The 18,714-nt window shown below is 51.9% G+C and overlaps 2 protein-coding genes across 2 annotated transcripts; both read left to right on the top strand.

Moving 5' to 3' along the window:
* Positions 1-1,277: 1,277 nt before the first annotated feature.
* Serpina11 (serpin family A member 11) lies at positions 1,278-6,564 on the top strand. Its single transcript, XM_042692851.1, has 4 exons — positions 1,278-1,920; positions 3,416-3,689; positions 4,384-4,531; positions 6,361-6,564. Exons 1-4 carry the CDS (start codon positions 1,278-1,280, stop codon positions 6,562-6,564), a joined length of 1,269 nt encoding a protein of 422 aa, XP_042548785.1.
* A 7,464-nt stretch (positions 6,565-14,028) lies between these two features.
* Positions 14,029-18,429, top strand: Serpina1 (serpin family A member 1). The gene is made up of 5 exons (XM_042692599.1): positions 14,029-14,056; positions 14,802-15,436; positions 15,827-16,097; positions 17,264-17,411; positions 18,192-18,429. The coding sequence occupies exons 2-5, from the start codon at positions 14,806-14,808 to the stop codon at positions 18,381-18,383; spliced, it is 1,242 nt and encodes a 413-aa protein (XP_042548533.1). The 5' UTR covers positions 14,029-14,056; positions 14,802-14,805; the 3' UTR covers positions 18,384-18,429.
* The last annotated feature ends 285 nt before the right edge of the window (positions 18,430-18,714 follow it).

Below are 18,714 nucleotides of genomic sequence, written 5' to 3'. Positions count from 1 at the left end.
CTGTGCTGGAGCGAAGATGTGGCCTTGGCGAGGTGCTCCCTGCACTTTGTCCAGCCAGAGGGTTTCGACACAGCAGATAAGGGGAAATCGTTCATCCTTTGTGGCAGCGGGCCTGTGTGGGTGCCACGTGTTGCCACCAGGGACCAGAAGCCAACCTTCTGCAGTAGGCTCTGCCACTAACACAAAAGGCACAGGAGGGGCTGATTACGAGGATGAAGTTTTCAGGAGGACAGACAGGAGCTTGTGGGTCACCAGCAGGCAGCCACTGCGCCTTGAAACTAAGGAGAGGGAACAGGAAGGCAGCAGGGTTTGGGAGGGTTCAGGCTACAGGGTGGCAGCTGTCCCCTGTGGGGGCAGCAGAGCTAGGGTGGGGACCGGCTTGTCCACGGTGTAGTTTTTCCTTGCACTCACTGCCCAGGCTGGACCCCTTCTGCTCCTGCACCTTTGCGACTTGGATGGGAGTAGAAGGGATGTGACACTCTGGGCCCAGCTTGACTCACAGCTCTGCAAGCTGGAGGTCCACAATCAAGGTGACCAGAGAGCTGATCTGCACTGACACTGGGCGGGGGCGGGGGGAATCTGCTCCAATGCTGTCCCCTGGCTCCCGAGAGCAGCTTAGGTTCATTTGTAAAAACATGGTCTGTTCTTTCTCTCTGTGTCTGCATAAACCACGGGCCTACTTGAATAACCTCATCTTAACTAACTGTATGTGCAATGACCTTATTCCAAGAAAAATCACATTTTCAGGTCCCGGAGGTTGGGCGTTCAGTTCGTTAACTTGGAGCACACACTCAACCCGTACAGACATGGTTCCCAACCCACTGCGTAAGTGATGACAGAGGCTCTCGTCACCACAGAGAATACCTGCCATAGAGGATAGCACCAGGTGTGGCAGTGTGCACCTGTGATCCCAGCACTTGGAATGCTGTAGATTCCAGGCAAGCCTAGGCTACAGAGTGACACTGACCCTGTCTCAGAAAAGAGCAGATAGCAGAGGCATGACAGAGACAGAGGTGATCTCTTTTGCTCTCCTCGCAGGATCTACCAGCCCACTGGACTTGCAAGCTGTCCTCTTCCACACAGTTTTTACTGCCAATCATTGCCCATCCTCCCACTAATGAAAGAGAAAAACAGAGCACACTCATGTCTTGGTTAGGACATAACTGGTACTTATTATATCATCCTCTCTCTTGTTCTATCTTCCCTCCCTCCTTCCTTCCCTCTGTCCCCCCTCCCTTTCTTTCTTTGATGAGTGTTTGCCATCTTGTTTTCAGAGAATGAGTCCAACGTGGCTGTGGCTGCTGGGAGCTGGGACTCTGGCCTCTGTCCATTGTCAGCCTTTTCCTGCCCATGCAGATAAGAATCTGGGGCGCCCCTCAGCCCCCCACCACCAGGCCTCAGAGCCACAACCCATCTACCACAAAGTCACGCCGACCATTACCAGTTTTGCTTTGCATTTGTACGAGCAGCTGGCAGCGGGCAACCCAGGAAACATCCTCTTCTCCCCCGTGAGCCTCTCCAGCACCTTGGCCCTGCTTTCTCTTGGGGCTCAAGCGGACATCTCAACTCAGATCCTGGAGGGCCTGGGCTTCAACCTCACAGAGACCCCAGCCGCAGACATCCACCGAGGCTTCCAGAGCCTCCTGCATACCCTGGCCCTGCCCAGCCCCAAACTGGAACTTAAAGTGGGAAACTCCTTGTTCCTGGACAAGCAGCTCAAGCCCCAGAGGTGCTTTCTGGACAGCGCCAAGGAGCTGTATGGAGCACTCGCCTTCTCCGCCAACTTCACAGATTCTGCCGCCACAGGGAGGCAGATCAACGCCTACGTGAGGAAGCAGACGTACGGGAGGGTCGCCCACTGCCTCCCGGAGCTCGGCCAAGACACGCTCATGGTTCTCCTGAACTTCTTCTTCTTCAAAGGTGAGTGAGGGCAGAAGATTCTGCAAGTAATTGCTCTCATACGAACATGCCTTGGCCAACCTCATGGGACTTGGTTGGCTCACACCCCATGGGGACTGGGGATGAGTAAGGCAGCAACACAGCTCAGAGGGAGGAGGATGTCCTTCTGTGTAGCGATGGGTGCTCTCAAAAAAGACACACATCTGGCATTGGGAGCCAAGGGAAGGCTTCCTGATAAAGGAGGCATTAAGCGGAGACATGAAGACTGAGGAGACATGATGGAGGAGTTGGGCAAGCTCAGGTGAAGAGGCCATGGGAGAGGAGAGAGAGGAGGGCTGAGGCTGAGTAAAGTCCGTGGGAGAGAGACATCCTTGCATGGTGAAAGAACTGAAGCTAAGTTAGTTTTCTGGGACATAGAACACAGAAAAGCGTTGCCTAGAGAGCATGTCAAGAGTTGAAATATGGACTTGCACAGGGGCCATGTTGAGGATACCAGCCTTTATCAACAGACCTAAAGAACGTCCGTCCATAGAGACTGAAACCACAGAATGACATCAACGCAACTTTGTGGGAATGATTGCCATGGCAGGGCAAAGTTGTGCATGCCTATAATCTCGGCTACTTAAAAGGATGAATCCAAGAGTTTAAACTAAACTATATTGTGGGAATGATTGCCATGGCAGGGCAAAGTTGTGCATGCCTATAATCTCGGCTACTTAAAAGGATGAATCCAAGAGTTTAAACTAAACTATACAGTATAATGAAATCCTATTGAGAGAGAGAGTCAGTCAGACAGACAGACAGAGACAGAGAGGGAGGGAGGGAGGAAGATAACAAGGAAGGAAGGGAGGGAGGAAGGGAGGGAGGAAGGAAGGAAGGAAGGAAGAAAGGAAGGAAGGAAGGAAGGAAGGAAGGAAGGAAGGAAGGGAGGGAGGGAGGGAGGGAGGGAGGGAGGGAGGGAGGGAGGGAAAGAAAAGAGAGAAAGATCACTTTGCCATCTGGTTTGGAGAGGAGTGACAGGGAGATGAGGAGACACAATTCAATTTGCTCAAAGTGATTCAGTGTGAGCACAAACTGTAGCCTTGAGGGAATCCAAAGCATCTGGCTTCTCTTTAGAAACAGACTGTCCAGAGGTGTCTGGGCTAAGAGAATCCATTCAGTGAGGTTGCCAATGTATCCAAAATTGGGAGGCTTGAGCACATTCACAAAGAGTCCATTTCCTCATCTCTGGTATGGAGATAAAAAGAAATGTCGCCTATTGATTTCTGTGATGAGTTAAAGACATAGCGCCTCACACGTGGATGGCTTAGTAGATGGAAATCCCTTCTGTGGCCCCTTATACACGATCATTCTTCCAAACCAGAACTAGCCTGTAGGACCTTAGAGCTCCTGCCAGGCCCTCCTGACTCTCTCCATGGTACAGCTTTCCCTCATATCCAAGACCCTTCCCCAGCAAGGCTGTCCGAAGCTGCGCTCTGCCTGGGTGCTCACGGCCCTGTGGCTTTTGTGTCCCCAGCCAAGTGGAAGCATCCCTTCGACCGCTACCAGACCCGGAAGCAGGACAGCTTTTTCGTGGATGAGAAGACCTCGCTCCGTGTGCCCATGATGCAGCAGAAGGAGATGCACAGGTTCCTCTATGATCAGGAGGTGGCCTGCACCGTCCTCCAGATAGAGTACAGCGGCACCGCCCTGCTGCTGCTGGTCCTCCCTGACCCCGGGAAAATGCAGCAGGTGGAGGCCGCCATGCAGCCCGAGACCCTGAGGAGGTGGAGCCGACTCTCACCGCCCAGGTGGGTGCTGAGTGGCAAGATGTTGGCCATGTGTGCTCAAGTACTGGAACAGGTCTTGATCTGCTCCTGTTTCATGAGCTCAACCGGTAGGTTGGCTCACTGGCCTGCCCTAATTGTTCACTTCTTTGAGAGTGTGGAGATAAGGACACGATGTTTAACTAACACACATCTAGCACACATATTATGTACTTTGATTACATTTGCCTTTCCATTCCCCTCTTAGGCATCCCCCCTTCCAACTTCCATTTTCTTCCCCAAGAATCCCCTTCAGTAGACAGACTCAAGATATAGTTCAGAAGTTGAGCCAGCAGAACTCACAAATGAATCAGATGTGGAGGTGGAAAAGGGAAAACAGTGTTTACTTTACATGACATCATGTCTATTCATCCAGGTAAGCCTTGTCAAAACCTAGCTCGTGTCTGGCACCTAGAAAGCCCACTACCAAGGCAGCGAAGGTGAAAAGGACCAATATCTATCCTGGGAGACTTCTCATATCCAGCCCTGGGACATGTTGTGAAGTCTGAATCGAGGGAGTATCATGTGTGGTCATGTGATATGCTGCTGTGGGAAGACTGTGGGTGCCCTGTGCTGACAACCCCGGCTGCCTCCCCCACGGTGTGGGCTGCCAGCAGACAGGGCCCCTGCAGCACACGTAACCAGATGGAACCTCTCCTGTGTCTGATTTTCTCTGCAGTCTGTTGGATTTGCACTTGCCGAGGTTTTCAATTTCTGGAACGTATAACCTGGAAGAGATCCTTCCTCAGATTGGCCTTACCAACATATTCAATGTGGAAACTGGCCTGTCAGGAATCATGGGGCAGCTCAACAAAACCATCTCCCAGGTGAGTCCACCAATACTTCCCTCCTCCCGCAGGATACATCTGAAAACCACAGTCCCCATTCATCCTGTGACACCTCCACACTACAGTCAAGGACTTTGCATAGGGTAGACGCTCATTCTAGATCATTCATGAAGATGTAATTTTCCCAGGTATGGGGTAGTTTTATTTTTATTCCTCAGACTTTCTCCTGGGGCAGCTGTTAAGCGCTGTTTTCATTACAGCTCTGGAGAGGTGTGGGATGTGAGCGGCGAGAGTATCAGTCAGCTTTCCTAAAGTAACAAGCATCCCTGAATCTCAGCACATGAGATTATAACCATCAATATTGCATGTCAGGAATAGATCACTACCATCAGCTACAGATGAGCTTCCGGTGATTTCTTCCTGCCTGGATGGAGGTTAAAGAAAAACCTGCTGTTTGGGACATAGCATTCTCAGATGAGAAGGGGAAAGCAAGAGAAAATGTACTGAGGCTCACAACTCTTCTGCCCTATGGCTTCTATGATGACCACTGTCATTCTAACAGATAAAGCAAGTCCCACTTGCCAGACAGCTACCAATGGGGGCACAGAGGCCATGTGAAGTGGGGAAGGACTGATAACCCTCTAACTAGAAGAGAATCAATGGATGAGAATAATTGAATTATTATTCAGTCTTTTACAGGAAGGAAGGCAGCAAAGGTTGGGTTATTGTTCTTATTTCAGGATAGAATTGTTCATTGCCATTGGACTGTTTTCTAGGACTTCATTCTGTCTTCTATCTGGGAACAAACAACTGAGGGTGCAGTGCCCAACCAAGGCCAATGTGTGTGTGTGTGTGTGTGTGTGTGTGTGTGTGTGTGTGTGTGTGCGCATACATGACTATCTGTATGTGTATATGTGTGTAAGTGTATACATGCCTGCTCTGTGTGTGTGTACATAAGTATATGTGTGTGTGCAATTGTGTGGGTTTAAGTGCATACATGCCTGCTGTGTGTGTGTGTGTATGTGTGTGTACATACATGACTATCTGTAGGTGTATATGTGTGTAAGTGTATACATGCCTGCTCTGTGTGTGTATGTGCATAAGTATATGTGTGTGTACAATTGTGTGGATTTAAGTGAATACATGCCTGCTGTGTATGTGTGTGTGTGTGTGTGTGTGTGTGTGTGTGTGTGTGTGTGTGTGTAGGAAGGGTGAAAGACAAGGAAAAAATAGGTCAGCTTTTTAAAGACCATTTTCACAGTGACCTCGACTGATACGGTTGTCTTTTCATAGAGCCTTTTAGAAATAAAAGGGAATGTCAAGGCTCCATCTTTCAACCTCTTTCAAAGCCTCAGAACGCTTCATTCCCAGGAAGTTGTGTGAAAGAGCAGTTTTAAAAACAAACCACAGCTCCTCCCTGGAGGCCAGTAGATGGCCTGATTTCACCAGGCTCATTAAGAACCACTGCTTTAGGATGACCAGTCATTTTGAAGACAACAACACTGAGGCACAGTGAGATTAAATGCAGCTCGTTGCAATACAAAGACACACCGGGACATGGGCAGTGCTCCTGCAGGTGCTGCTGGTTTTGCAGCCTGAGAGGACTCAGGAGCCCCAGCCTGATCGGGCTCAACTGTCCTCCTGCCAAAAGGCACTCATTGTCATGAGGCAAACCCATTGGGGTAGGGAAGGAGGAAGAGAAACGGAGAGGCAGAAGGGAGAATGAGGTAAGGGCTGGGGTTGCTCCTTAGGCAGGCAGGACTGCGGGCCCAGATGTGGTCCTACTCCATCTCCCCAGTGTACTGCAGATGTAACCTTTGCCATGGAAACCCTGGCTTCACAGCAGCCCTCTCTGTCTCCTCTCCTAGGTGTCCCACAAGGCGGTGATTGACATGAATGAGAAAGGAACGGAGGCAGGGGCCGCCTCCGGCCTCCTCTCCCAGCCCTCGCCTCTGAATGTGACCTGGACACCACATGCCCACTTCAGCAGGCCTTTCTTGCTGCTCCTTTGGGAGGTGACCACCCAGAGTCTACTCTTTCTGGGGAAAGTGGTCAACCCGGCTGCAGGGTGACTGTGATGAGGGCCAGGGGTGTCTTTTCTACCCAACTGAACAGAAAAGCCAGCCCCCACCTGTGTGGCGGGACCCTTGCAGGCCAGAGCATAGTGTTCCAATTCTAATAAAGCTGGCATTGGGTCTGTGAGCACGGAGGATCTGCGCTGAGGAGGAGGGCGCTCCCCAGAGCCGCTTCTAGCCATTCGCCCCAGCACCACCTCACCCCTGGCACTAGATGAGACGAGGAAACACTCATGTCCCAGCCCCCTCTTGCAGATATCTGCTGAGTGTCCTTTGAGTAAGGGACACTGTAAAGACACCGGGGACCTGAGGACAAATGAGCGAATGCACTCTTCTATGGTGTCATCACCAAGACGTTGAGAACTAGATCACTGTGCTGGGTCAGACGAGTGCAGTCCTAGGGCAGCTAAGGCAAACAAGAAAAGAGCATCAGAGCATCAGAGCTGAGCCACTCCAAAACCAAGGGAAGTGTGAGGCCAGAAGGGTGATAAACGTAGGACAGAATGTGGCTGGTGGGTGCATTTGGGGCTGTGTTCTGTGGAGATGGAGCCCCCTTCAGAAAACAGAAGTTCAGCACCCCCACACAGGCATCTGTAATGAGTCGGGGCACGGGTGCCAACTTAGTCATGTCCCATATGCACGCATCTGACACCTCACACGCACCTGAAATCTCCCCTGTGAAAATGACCCCGGGAGCAAAGGGTTGCTAGCTGTATGCTGGATCTTTGAGCATGGAGAGGAGATGATTTTATTCACTGAGTGTTCAAAACCAGGATGTTCTTCAGATTCTAATAGAACAGGAATCTGGAAGCAGACATGACATACTCCAGTTCAGACCCCCAATCTCTCTAGCAGTTCTCCAATGGCAGTACGCATAAGAACTGTGTGCTAAAAGAACATGGATGAGCAAGGTTGGTGATTGTTGGCTGTGACTTTGAACCAAGATCCTTCACGAAACCCTGTGCACTTGAGTAGGGCTCCTTGACATAAACCAGGGACCCAAGAATTCTATTTCTCTAAAGTCCAAATGCAAACATTGGGTCTTAACACTAAGATGTGATCCCACACAAAAGCCAGTGGCAGGTGGGAGATGAGGGGAGGTAAGGAGAGGGAGATGTGGGAGAAAACAGAAAGAGATTATGGTTACCCCACACCCACACTGCAGGAGCTGTGGTCCAGGTGAGAAAGAAAGCTCTCCCCAGGGATCTAGACAGACAGACCTACTAATGCAGCCTTACATGATGTCAGGAAGCAATTAGCCAACTGCACGTCACCCAGACATGGGGCAGAGACTTGCACTGACATTTTAACCCTCTGAGCCTATAAAGTTCCCAAATCTGTGTTGCTAGCACAGCTGTGGGCCAGTAGTGTGACTGTCTACAAATGATGAAATAACACCAGGGTGGCCGGGTGTGGGAAGTGCCTTGGCTTCCACATGCCCGTTACAGAGTTATTAACGAAACAACATTGAAACTCAGATTCTGCCATCTGCCTTCCCAGCCTCATATCGAAGAGGAGGCATGCTCCTCACAGCCATTCAAATCCAGATAACAGGAATCCTCACCTACCTTTTACCACACACCTTTTACCTGGAGAGAAAATACGTTGGCCTTCTTGGGAGGCAGGTGTCCAGTGCTGGGTACCCAGAGGCATCGACCTATCCCTCTCCTTTTGGACTGATTTTTAAAAAGGCTTAAAATAGATAAAATGCAACGTGCCCATAACCCTAGCTAACACTCAGGAGTCTGAGATATGAGGATCACAGTTCAAAGCCAGCCCAGTCAGAAAGGTCCATGAGACTCTTATCTCCAATAATCTACTCAGAAAAAGCTGGAAGTGGTGCTATGGATCAAGTGGTTGAGTGCTAGCCTTGAGCCAAAGAAGCTCACAGAGACCATCCAGGCCTTGAGTTCAAGTCCCACGACACACACACACACACACACACACAAATTTTTACAATAAAAGTATACAAACATGTTGCCATTTACTTAATATTTAAACTATCAGGGTTATTCTGTGGTTTTACTTACTCTATCTGGAGCCCAGGGAGGCATACTTTTTTCGATGGATTAGAAGGAAGACAGTTACATGATGCTGCAGAATAGGCCAGCCAGCATCATGGCAGAGGGAGGAGTATTCAGAAGGAAGTTGTGAGCTAGACCCTTGTGTCTATGACATGAACAAACCCTAAGGAGCTTCTTGGGGAATTAGACACGTGGCTCAGTTGTCCCAGTGTCCAGGTGGGCATGCAACCTCTTGCCACACTGTGGGAGAGGCCCCAGCTGATCCCAGAGGTAGGGTGGGCCCAGCGAGGCCTGGCCCAGAACTGCGCAGCTGGCTGTCTCTTGTTTGGAACCACTAATGTGGAAGGAAGGTGTCATGCAGCAAAAGGTAACTGAGGCAATGGTGGGTTTGCCTGGAGAAGGCTGCGCTGAGATCACATGACACATTGCCGTTCCCGAGTGCCAGGTCCTGGCAGGTCCACCCTCACTGTTCTCCCCAAGGTCTGAGGGAACAGGTGTTGGGGTACCTACTGGGGTTCAGGGACCCTGCAGGCCTAAAGGGCTTTGGAACTGGGAATGACAGAATTACATATGAGCTGAATGCTGATGGCTCACACCTGTAACCCTAGCTACTCAGGTGGCTGGGATCTGAGGACCATGGTTTGAAGCCAGCCCAAACAGGAAAGCCCATAAGACTCTAATCTCCAACTAATCACCAAAAATCGGGAAGTAGAATTATGGCTCAAGAGGTAGAGCACTAGCCTTGTACAAAAACACACAGGGACAGTGCCCAGGCCTTGAGTTCAAGCCCTAAGACAGCACACACAAAAAAATTAGATATGGATCTTGGTGAAGGTAATCCACTCAGTGTCCCACCACCTGGAAGCAGAGAGAAGAACTGGTTCTCTGGTTCAGCACCAACTTAGTGGTCCTGGTGGGTCCAGGAGCTGAGTTCCTCAGGCTGGTTCAGTCATGAAGGGTGTGCTTTAAGGACAGGGACGTGTGAAGGAGGGCAGCTTCTCGATCCACCCTACAAAATCTGCTCCTGTTAATGTTTAATAACAACAAATAGTAACAGATAGGGGCTGGGAAGGTGGCTTAGTGGTAGAGTGCTTGCCTAGCATGCACCAAGCCTTGGGTTCGATTCCTCAGCACCACATACACAGAAAGAGTAGCAGATACTTACGAGAATGGACAGCAGAACACTGGTAACAGCAAACACAGGTGAGGATGAGTGAAGCCACCATTTCCAGTGGGGTGCAAACTGGTACAGCCACCTTAGGGACAGTTTGGCAATCATCAGGGTCCCTGAGAGACCAGGCAGAGACTTCTGTGTGAATCAAGCCCAGGACTCCATGCATGCTAAGATGCCTCTACCACTGAGCTCTGCACTGTTTCCTAGGGTTGCCAGTCCCACAGCAGGGCATTCTATCCACTTCATCTCATATTTTATGTTCCAATATTCTCCATAGAAGAGGCTCAGGAGGAACCGGTTCTTCATAGAGGAAATGATTGCTTCCAATATCCTGGAATTTTTAAAAAGAGAGAAAGGTAAAATAAAAAACTGCCTGTGGGTCATGAAAATTATAAGAAGAATGAGTAAAAGGAGGAGGCAACAATGCTTGATAAGAAATGTACTCATTATCTTGCCCATGTAACTGTAACCCCTCTGTATGGTATTTTCACAATAAAAAAAGAACTAAAAAATAAGAAGAATGAGAATTCCAATGGCTTTTCAACCACTTCTAATAATTTGGGGAATAGCTGGAAAGAACTCAGAACCATTAAGATTTCTGGAAAGCATATTGCTTCAACTTCTCAATGTCTGCCTTGTGACTTGCAGAGCTCAGCAATGATTTGAGGCATAGCTCTAACTGTGATCTTTATAGTTCATTAGTTTGAGTGCCACAGAAGCTGTTACCACAGTTAGGGTGTACATGGGAGCCATACTGCTCTTAGGCTTTGAACTTCTACTTCTGCTTCATATACACCTAAATGAAGACAATAAGAAGTGAAGCAATAAGAAGTAATGATGGGTTGGGGTGGGCGGCAGTGTGGGGAGGAACAAGGTCTTCCTGCGGGCTGATCTTCTATGCCCCCTCTGGCACTCAGACACACAGCAGATGTGCCAAGTTCTCTTTGTGGAGATGTCTACACAAACTGACCAAGAGGGTGCCAGGAAGCAATCAGAATTCAGGTTGCTTTTCTGGGAATAGGTGGGGCAAGGAGGTCTAGGTGAGAGGCCAGGTCCTGGCCAAGGGGAGCCCTGAGGGACCACCAGAGATTGGGAGGTGGAGCAGGAGAACACAATGCAATGGGGGCTTCTGGTCATCACTACTCAGCTTTCCCTCTGTTTCCCTACCAGGACCTGCTCCCCTTTCCTCAGAGGGTAAAGGAGAAGGGCAGTACTAGGTGTGGTGGAAGCTGCCGAACTGCCTGCCCTCCTTGCTCCAGTCTTCTCTTCCAGCTCACAAACAAAGCAACTGAGTTTGTTTTGTTTTCTTTCTTTCTTTCTTTCTCCTTCCTTCCTTCCTTCCTTCCTTCCTTCCTTCCTTCCTTCCTTCCTTCCTTCCTTCCTTCCTTCCTTTCTTCCTTCCTTCCTTCCTTCCTTCCTTCCTTCCTTCCTTCCTTCCTTCCTTCCTTCCTTCCTTCCTTCCTTCCTTCCTTCCCCTCTTTTATTTAGTTTTGGTCTAAGTATAAGCCCTGCAGTCAGATCACCTGAAGTCTAGGAATGTAAACAAGCTTTGGGATTATGTGCTACCCCTACTGCTTCCTCCAAACATTGTTAGAATGTTCCTCCATCCTTTACCAGCTTTGTGGCGGCCTAGAGCTCATTGCTTGGCCCCCTAAGATCCTTTCTTGACATGTCTAATCACCAAAGTATGAAACTCAGAGGTGCCATGTGAGGAAAAACAAGAAAACCTGTGTTACACACTGAGAGTCAAATAGAGTAGGTGCCACGTGCTCTGGGATGTCAGCCATCACCACCATGTTAACAGGTGGTGTGTGCAAATAGCAGAGATGCAACAAACATGGAGGAAGGGAGGAGGTGAGGACAGAGGCAGACATGGTCAGCATAGAGCTAACTTGCTGGGCCTCAGTGTCTCACTCCTTCTAAGAGGTAACATCCAAATCAAATTGGATGTAGAAGAGTTAAGAAAGAATAAGGGATCGTGTCTGGAATTGAATCCACCAGAAGCTTCCTTCTACACAATCTCACACCTTGAAAAGTTTGAGACATCCATGAGCTTGAACCCAGTGCTGTGTGTTGGCCTCCAATCACTGTGGCTGTATCCCTTCCTCCTGCCCCAAAGAATGCTCCTTTTCCACAAAGGCCTGAGTGCTGCTTCATCTTGTGGAGCCCAGCCCACTTCCAATCCCAGTCTCCCACATGCTCTGTACCCCATTGGCCCCCCATTCCCCTGCCACCCTCAGGAAACTCTCTGTTTTCTCCCAAGCTTATTGGACTTTGCGGTGTGCCAGAGGTACTCCCTCTTGGACAATCTGTACCTGGGACTGGATGACTGGATCCAACTACATCCTTTAGAACCTGGCAGGCAGTCCATGTTCTAGATGAATCTGTAAGGATCGAAGAGGTGACGCCGGTGTTGGAGTGCATCTAAGGATGTGTGTTGGAAATGACAGCAGTGGAGGACTCAGAGAAGCCAAGCAAACAGACACACTTTGGTAAACATGAAAAAGTGTACAGGGCCGATGGATCTACCTCCTGCCAGCCTCTGAGCTGGGCAAGTCCGGGAAGCACAGCTCTGTGGTGTGACCCACCTCCCCAGGGCTGAGCTGTGGACAACAAGGCCCAGAGGCCTGCTGCCTGCCCTCAGCGCTCGGGCCAGGGGAGTCCTGCTCGCCCAGCCAGCCCTGCCTGCGCTTCCCTGAGGTCCTCGCCACCCCCTGCTGTCTGTCTTCCCAATAGGAGCTCAGCACCCCATGTCCTGGGACGGGAGAGGATGGGGGTGGGCAGTGTCAGTGCCATTGATGGAGGGGAAAAAGTCAACAGGAACCTCCCCAGGTGGAAAGAGCCCACTCAACAGGGCAAAGTGACAAACTGTCCAGAAAGTTCATCCTGGGTAGAGTGAAATGGGACAGGCTGACTCTTGACCTTTGCCGGATCCATGATGTCCTTCCTGGCTCAGAATATGAAAAGAGCAGAGATAAAGTAAGGTGCAAGGAAGGACCATGCCAAGCAAAGGTTCCCTCCCTCCATGTGGAAGGGGCGGAGCTGAGCTTCATCTTCCCTGCCTCTGTTCACCCTGCTGCTGGCACAGCACACAGACGCCCCTTCTTTGCGCTAGCTGGGGAAGCATGGGTGGTGACATGATGCAGCTGTGAGTAGCCACATTGTTCCAGAAAATGCTGGAACTGTCCCCACACAGGAAACTACCCACAGATGCCCACAATCAGGATTTGGCAAAAGTAGGTTTGGCAAGAGCCAAGTAGGAGGGAACAAGATGGTGCCACACAGTTCCTCTCCCAGAAGACAGAGGCTGAAGCAGCAGGCTGAAGAAGGGGCATGGGTGCCTGCCATGCCAACGTCAGAGACTCTGTGTGAAACTTCCCCCAGTCCCTTTCTCCATCCGCCTCACAGCTGCGTGAGAAAGAAACCCATTGCTTGCTGCCTTACAGATGGGGAAGCGGAGCCTCATAGAGGGGAAGGAAGATGTCCTGAATGTGTGTCTTCATGGTCAAGGGTGCCACACGGTCCCAGTTCATCACTGGAGCTCAGGAAGATACGAAGCACACCCAGCCCACATCCTCAGGGAGTGAAATGGGCAGGAGTCCTCTGAAAGGGGAATGGGCGCCATTTTGGAGAAGTAGAACCTTGATCTGAGGAGAATGCTGCTCCTCTAGCTGGGCCAAACACATACATCACTGTGCTGAGCCCCATCAGGAAGACTTCCCAGGCCCATCACCCACCAAGACCACAGGTAGTTAGCAAGGTTGTCAGCCATGATGGGCCAGAGGCTGCCTGATACCGCTGGATGGCAGGGTGGATGGCGCCTGGACAGACCCAAATAAAGCCCCTCCCCCTACTCATGGGGGCCCTGTACTCAAGTTCTGTGTACGTCCTGACCAGCTCATTGTGAATGTGGGGCTTCAGCCACCAACACAGGGGAAACACCTCACGGGTCACAAAGGCAAAGCCATAACATGTCCCAGAGACCGTCTAACTCCTGTCACCCACTCCAACTTGGCCACAGGAAGCTATGCATGATGGTCAGGGCGTCACAACTCCCCATGGCTGTGGGGCCCAGGGCCAGGCACTGCCCAGGGGATGACAGCAGCGTGGTCGGGCACGAGGCTCAGCACTTAGCCAATGGACTTAGTCCCTTAGTCTGTTTGCTGTTCTGCTACGTAGGGTGACCTGGGTTAATATTCACTAGCAGCCTCCCATGTCCCTTTCCATCCCCTGCTTAAATACAGATGAGGACAGGACTCTGTCTCCACAACAATCCCTGGCACAGTGATCCGTAAGTACGCCCGCCCTCCGGGAGAGCTCAATGGGCCCCAGGTCCCTGCACCACCCAGCAGGCAGCAGGCCTGGGCCCCAGGGAGGCAGAGGGGATAGGGCTGGCTGCAACCAGGCCACGTTGTCATGGTAACGCAGACCCTGTGGTCCTGCCCTGCTCCCAGGCCTCCCAGGTCACGGAATGTCTCCTAGTGAGACATACGCATGGCAGGGGACCACTGGTCCCAAGCCTGGGGAAGCCAAGACTGGGTCCCAGTGGTGCCTGGGGCCTAAAGGTGCCTCTTGCTACGCAACCCCCACCCCACTTCTGGAATATTGGGAGCTTGCTCTTTGTATGCATAGAGTAAGGCTAGAGGGGGCACCAGGGGCCCAGGCTCATCCGAATCTCATGAGGAAGACCCTCATGAGGCCTCTGTCTGCAGGCCTCCACTGCTCCCAGGTATCTGGCCTCTCATCGTTGCCACAGCAACCCTGTCACAATCCAGGCAACCAGGCCACCCCCAAACTTTGCTGTCCATATCTTCTGACTCCAGTGTGACAGGGAAACAGGGCTGGGCAATTGTCCTATTGCACCTTGTCTGTAGCTTGCCTCATCTTTGTTCAGTGCTGAAAACACAGTAAAGGGCAAGACCCAGGCAGGCCCCATCCAATGTCTGGTGCACTGAGTTGCTCTCACAAGGTGTTCAGGAGACCAGGGGGTGAATATGGTCCTGCCTCAGGGCTGTGTCCCTTTCTCTGTCATGCAGGACAATGCCATCTTCTACCTCGTGGGGCCTCCTGCTGCTAGCCAGCCTGTGCTGCTTGCTCCCTGGCTGCCTGGCTGAAGATGCTCAGGAGACTGGTGCACCCCAGGAAGACCAGGAACACCCAGCCTTTCACAGGATCACCCCAAACTTGGCTGACTTCGCCTTGAGCCTGTACCGGGAACTGGCCCAGCAATCCAACACCACCAATATCTTCTTCTCACCCGTGAACATGGCCGCAGCTTTGGCCATGCTCTCCCTGGGCACCAAGGGCACTACCCACTCAGAGATCATGGAGGGTCTGGCCTTCAACCTCACAGAGATGCCAGAGGCAGAAGTCCACGCAGGCTTCCAGAGCCTCCTCCACTCCCTCAACAGGCACAGCAACCAGCTCGAGCTGACCATGGGCAGTGGCTTGTTCATCAATGAGAGCCTGAAGCTCCTGGAGCCATTTTCAATGGATGTGAAGAACCTGTACCAGTCAGAGGCCTTCAGCATTGACTTCACTGACCCCGAAGAAGCCAAGAAGCAGATCAACAAATATGTGGAGAAGGGAACACAGGGGAAAATTGTGGATTTGGTGAAAGACCTGGACAAAGACACTGTGCTCGCCCTGGTGAATTACATTCTCTTTAAAGGTAAGGCTGCACAGCCAGCCCAGCTGGTTCCCATGGAAACACACCAGTTGGTGCCCCAAGGGGTTAACTGAGAGGCTGATTCACAGAGGAAGGGAGCCCCAGTGAGCAGGTGCCAAAATATGACCTGTAAACCAAACTGTTCTTTGTAATGCTCCTCTTAATTATCATATATGCAAATGCAGGTGTCCCCTGATCAGCCAGGAGGACACCCTCCCATGTGACACAGAAATTCCCTATCTCCTCTCATCACTGAGTCCCCAGGGTGGTCAGGACGGCTGAGCCTAGGTCTCCTGTGCTTGACCCAGCTGAGCTCCAAGTCTCACCACAGACACCAGAGTCTCCTGGATCCCTTAAACCTAAGCCCAGCCACCTGTGTTCCCTCCAATCCAGGAAAGTGGGAGAAACCTTTCAACCCGGAGCAAACCAGCGAGCAGGACTTCCATGTGGATGAGGCCACCGTGGTGAAGGTGCCCATGATGCAACGGATGGGCATGTTCCGAGTCCATTACTGCAGCAAGCTGTCCAGCTGGGTCCTGCTGATGGACTACGAGGGCAATGCCACCGCCATCTTCTTCCTGCCAGACCAGGGCAAGATGCCACACCTGGAGGCCACGCTTACCAGAAGCATCATTAGCAAGTTCCTTCGCAACACTGACAGAAGGTGGGCCCTCAGGCAGAGACTGGCCTGAGGGCACAGACCTCGGAGCCATGTCAGGGCTGATCACTGGGACAAGACAGGAGGGAGGGGAGGGGGGGGAGCAGCCCTTAGCCCTAGCTAAGTGTGTGACCTTGTGTTGAAAGACACAGAGTGTGCTCAGTTCAGGGAGAAGCAGCAGGGGCTTGGGAAGAGACAGTGCTCAGAGTGGGGAGCCTGTACACTGTTTGGGGGCGTCCTCCCCAGGGGACAGACCTTCCCCATCCCCAGTGTCCACTGCAGGGACAGCACAGCAGAACAGACCACAGTTCCAAGGCCTGTGATGGGTTGAACTCCAGCACAGTGGACGGTGGACTAAGGGAAAGAGTCCAGGATGGCAATGAAAAAGTCTGGCTTTAAAGGCCCAGAACATGGAAGGTCAGCATGAGACAGTAGTGGACACCCAGGCAGGAGGCTCCACGGCTCTGACCCCAGACCAGTGGGTTATCCACTCCTAGGTGTCCATCACCCTAGAGCCTGGCCCTCGGGTCAGCACACACTGGTGCATCAGCAGTGAGCAGGGCCTGCTGCACGGAAGAGTGGTGAACCCTGTGAGACACAGAAACACAGCAGACACAAGGCAAGGCCGACCGTGAGCAGAGGGGTCACCACTCCACTCCAGCTGGCTCCTCATCAGACCCTGAACCCAGGATGAGCACAGACCACAAGGCCAGGCTGAAGCCAGAACCAGTTGCAGGGCCTGAGGGCCAGACACTAACAGAGGCCCAGCCTTCAGCATCAGGGGACATTTTCTCTCCTTGATGAGAGGTGGACAGCACTCTGCTGCTTGTGCACAGATACCCAGAGTATGAAGTCCAGGCATGTCCCTGGCAGAGGACAGATGAGCAGACACACAGGGCAGGATGACCCTGACTCCAGGAGCTCACTCTGCATCTGCCTGCAGGGCTTCTCAGAGGCAGGGGCAAGTCAGCCTCTTCAGGACACAGGGAGTCCATTGATATTAAACTTCACTGGCACTGGGTGTAGAGGACCCAAGGAGCTGCCATCTTGCTGTGGACACAGCCCGGGAACTGTGGCAGGAAAAGCCAGAAAAGAAGACAGTCTTACATGGCATTCCTAGTACATTTGGAGAAATGCTGAAATCCTCTTTTATGATCTTTCCCTCATGGCAGCTCTGCAGATATATACTTCCCCAAACTGTCCATCTCTGGAACCTACGACCTGAAGTCTGTCCTGAGCACACTGGGCATCTCCACGGTCTTCAGCAACGGTGCTGACCTTTCCAAGATCACCGAGGATGCCCCACTGAAGGTCTCCAAGGTGAGGTCACCTGATGAGGGTGTTTTCCCGGGTGCCTTTGGGGTGTTAAGAGTAGCTGGCAGTCATAGCTGGGGCACGGGGCTGAGGAAGGGGCCACATCACCACTAAGGTCCAGGCTGAGCTCTGAGGGCACGTGAGAGGGCGGGTGCAGGAGACCATGGGAAAGGCGGCCTCTCATTTGGCTCATGTGGTGGGGAACTTCTCTGAGGTGTCTCTCAGACCCTCACTCTCTTCTTCATCCAGAACCCAGTAGTCCTTGGGGCTCATTTCTCCACTCAAAAGTTTAGAATTACTGATCTCAGAGAATGTTCTAGAGTTTTCCACAGGCACCATCTAGAAGGGCTGTTTCACTACCAAATCTAAATTAGGAACATCACCTCCTCCCAAACCCATTTGTTCACGAAAGAGAAAATACCGAAGGATATGAGTGCATCACGTCTGCACACGGTGGGAACAGGGTCCTGTGAAGGTCACCTTCAGACCTGTCCAACGAGCTCCCAGCATTCAATGAGGGGGAGCCACGTGCAGGAGACATGGAGTGCAGGGCGTCTCCACTCTGAGCTCTGGGTGGGAGAGACGAAGGGAGCAGCCAGGTGAAGCTAGGGTTGGACAGACAGAGGCCTGTGTGGCCAGTGGTGAGGGTGGGTGGGCAGCAGGACTTTCCTGCTGAGATGCGCTAGGGAGGCCGTCCCTGGAGCTGTCTGCAGCGTGGGTCTGGGCTGGGTGGTGTGCAGAGCATGAGAGCACAGGTCAGAAGCCATCTGCACATCTCTCCTGCAGGCTGTGCACAAGGCTGTGCTGACCCTGGACGAGAAAGGAACCGAGGCTTCAGGGGCCACCTTTACGGAGATCGTATTTTATTCTCTTCCCGACATGCTGAAATTTGACCGTCCATTCCTTGCCATAATCGTTGATGAAGAAACTGAGAGTCCCCTCTTCGTGGGCAAAGTGGTGAACCCCACACAGCGGTGACCTCTCGGGGCAGTTCCCTTCCTTGGCGACATTAAACAAAGGCCAAGCTGGCCCATGTGTCACTCGGGGTGACCTTCACACCTGTAGTCCTTTACTCCCCGAGAGTGTGTTTAGACTCCAGTTCCCGCGTCCCTCACTGTCCTTCATATTCATGAGGTCTCTGTCCTGGGCAGGCAGGACTGGCACAATCCTCAGTCCATAGCCCTGAATCCATATGAGCCCCATAACTGTATTTGGTCTGGGAATTCTGGGGTCCTCTGGCTCAGACACCAGCATTAGGCCCAGGATCCACCACGTCCCAAGTCCCTGTGGGAGTGCTCCCCACACCCAC

Source organism: Dipodomys spectabilis, unplaced genomic scaffold, assembly GCF_019054845.1.
Source record: "Dipodomys spectabilis isolate Male_0828 unplaced genomic scaffold, ASM1905484v1 ptg000157l, whole genome shotgun sequence".
Classification (NCBI taxonomy): Eukaryota; Metazoa; Chordata; class Mammalia; order Rodentia; family Heteromyidae; genus Dipodomys; species Dipodomys spectabilis.
Note: the sequence above shows the minus strand (reverse complement) of the source record. Positions and strands in the feature narration are given on the sequence as shown.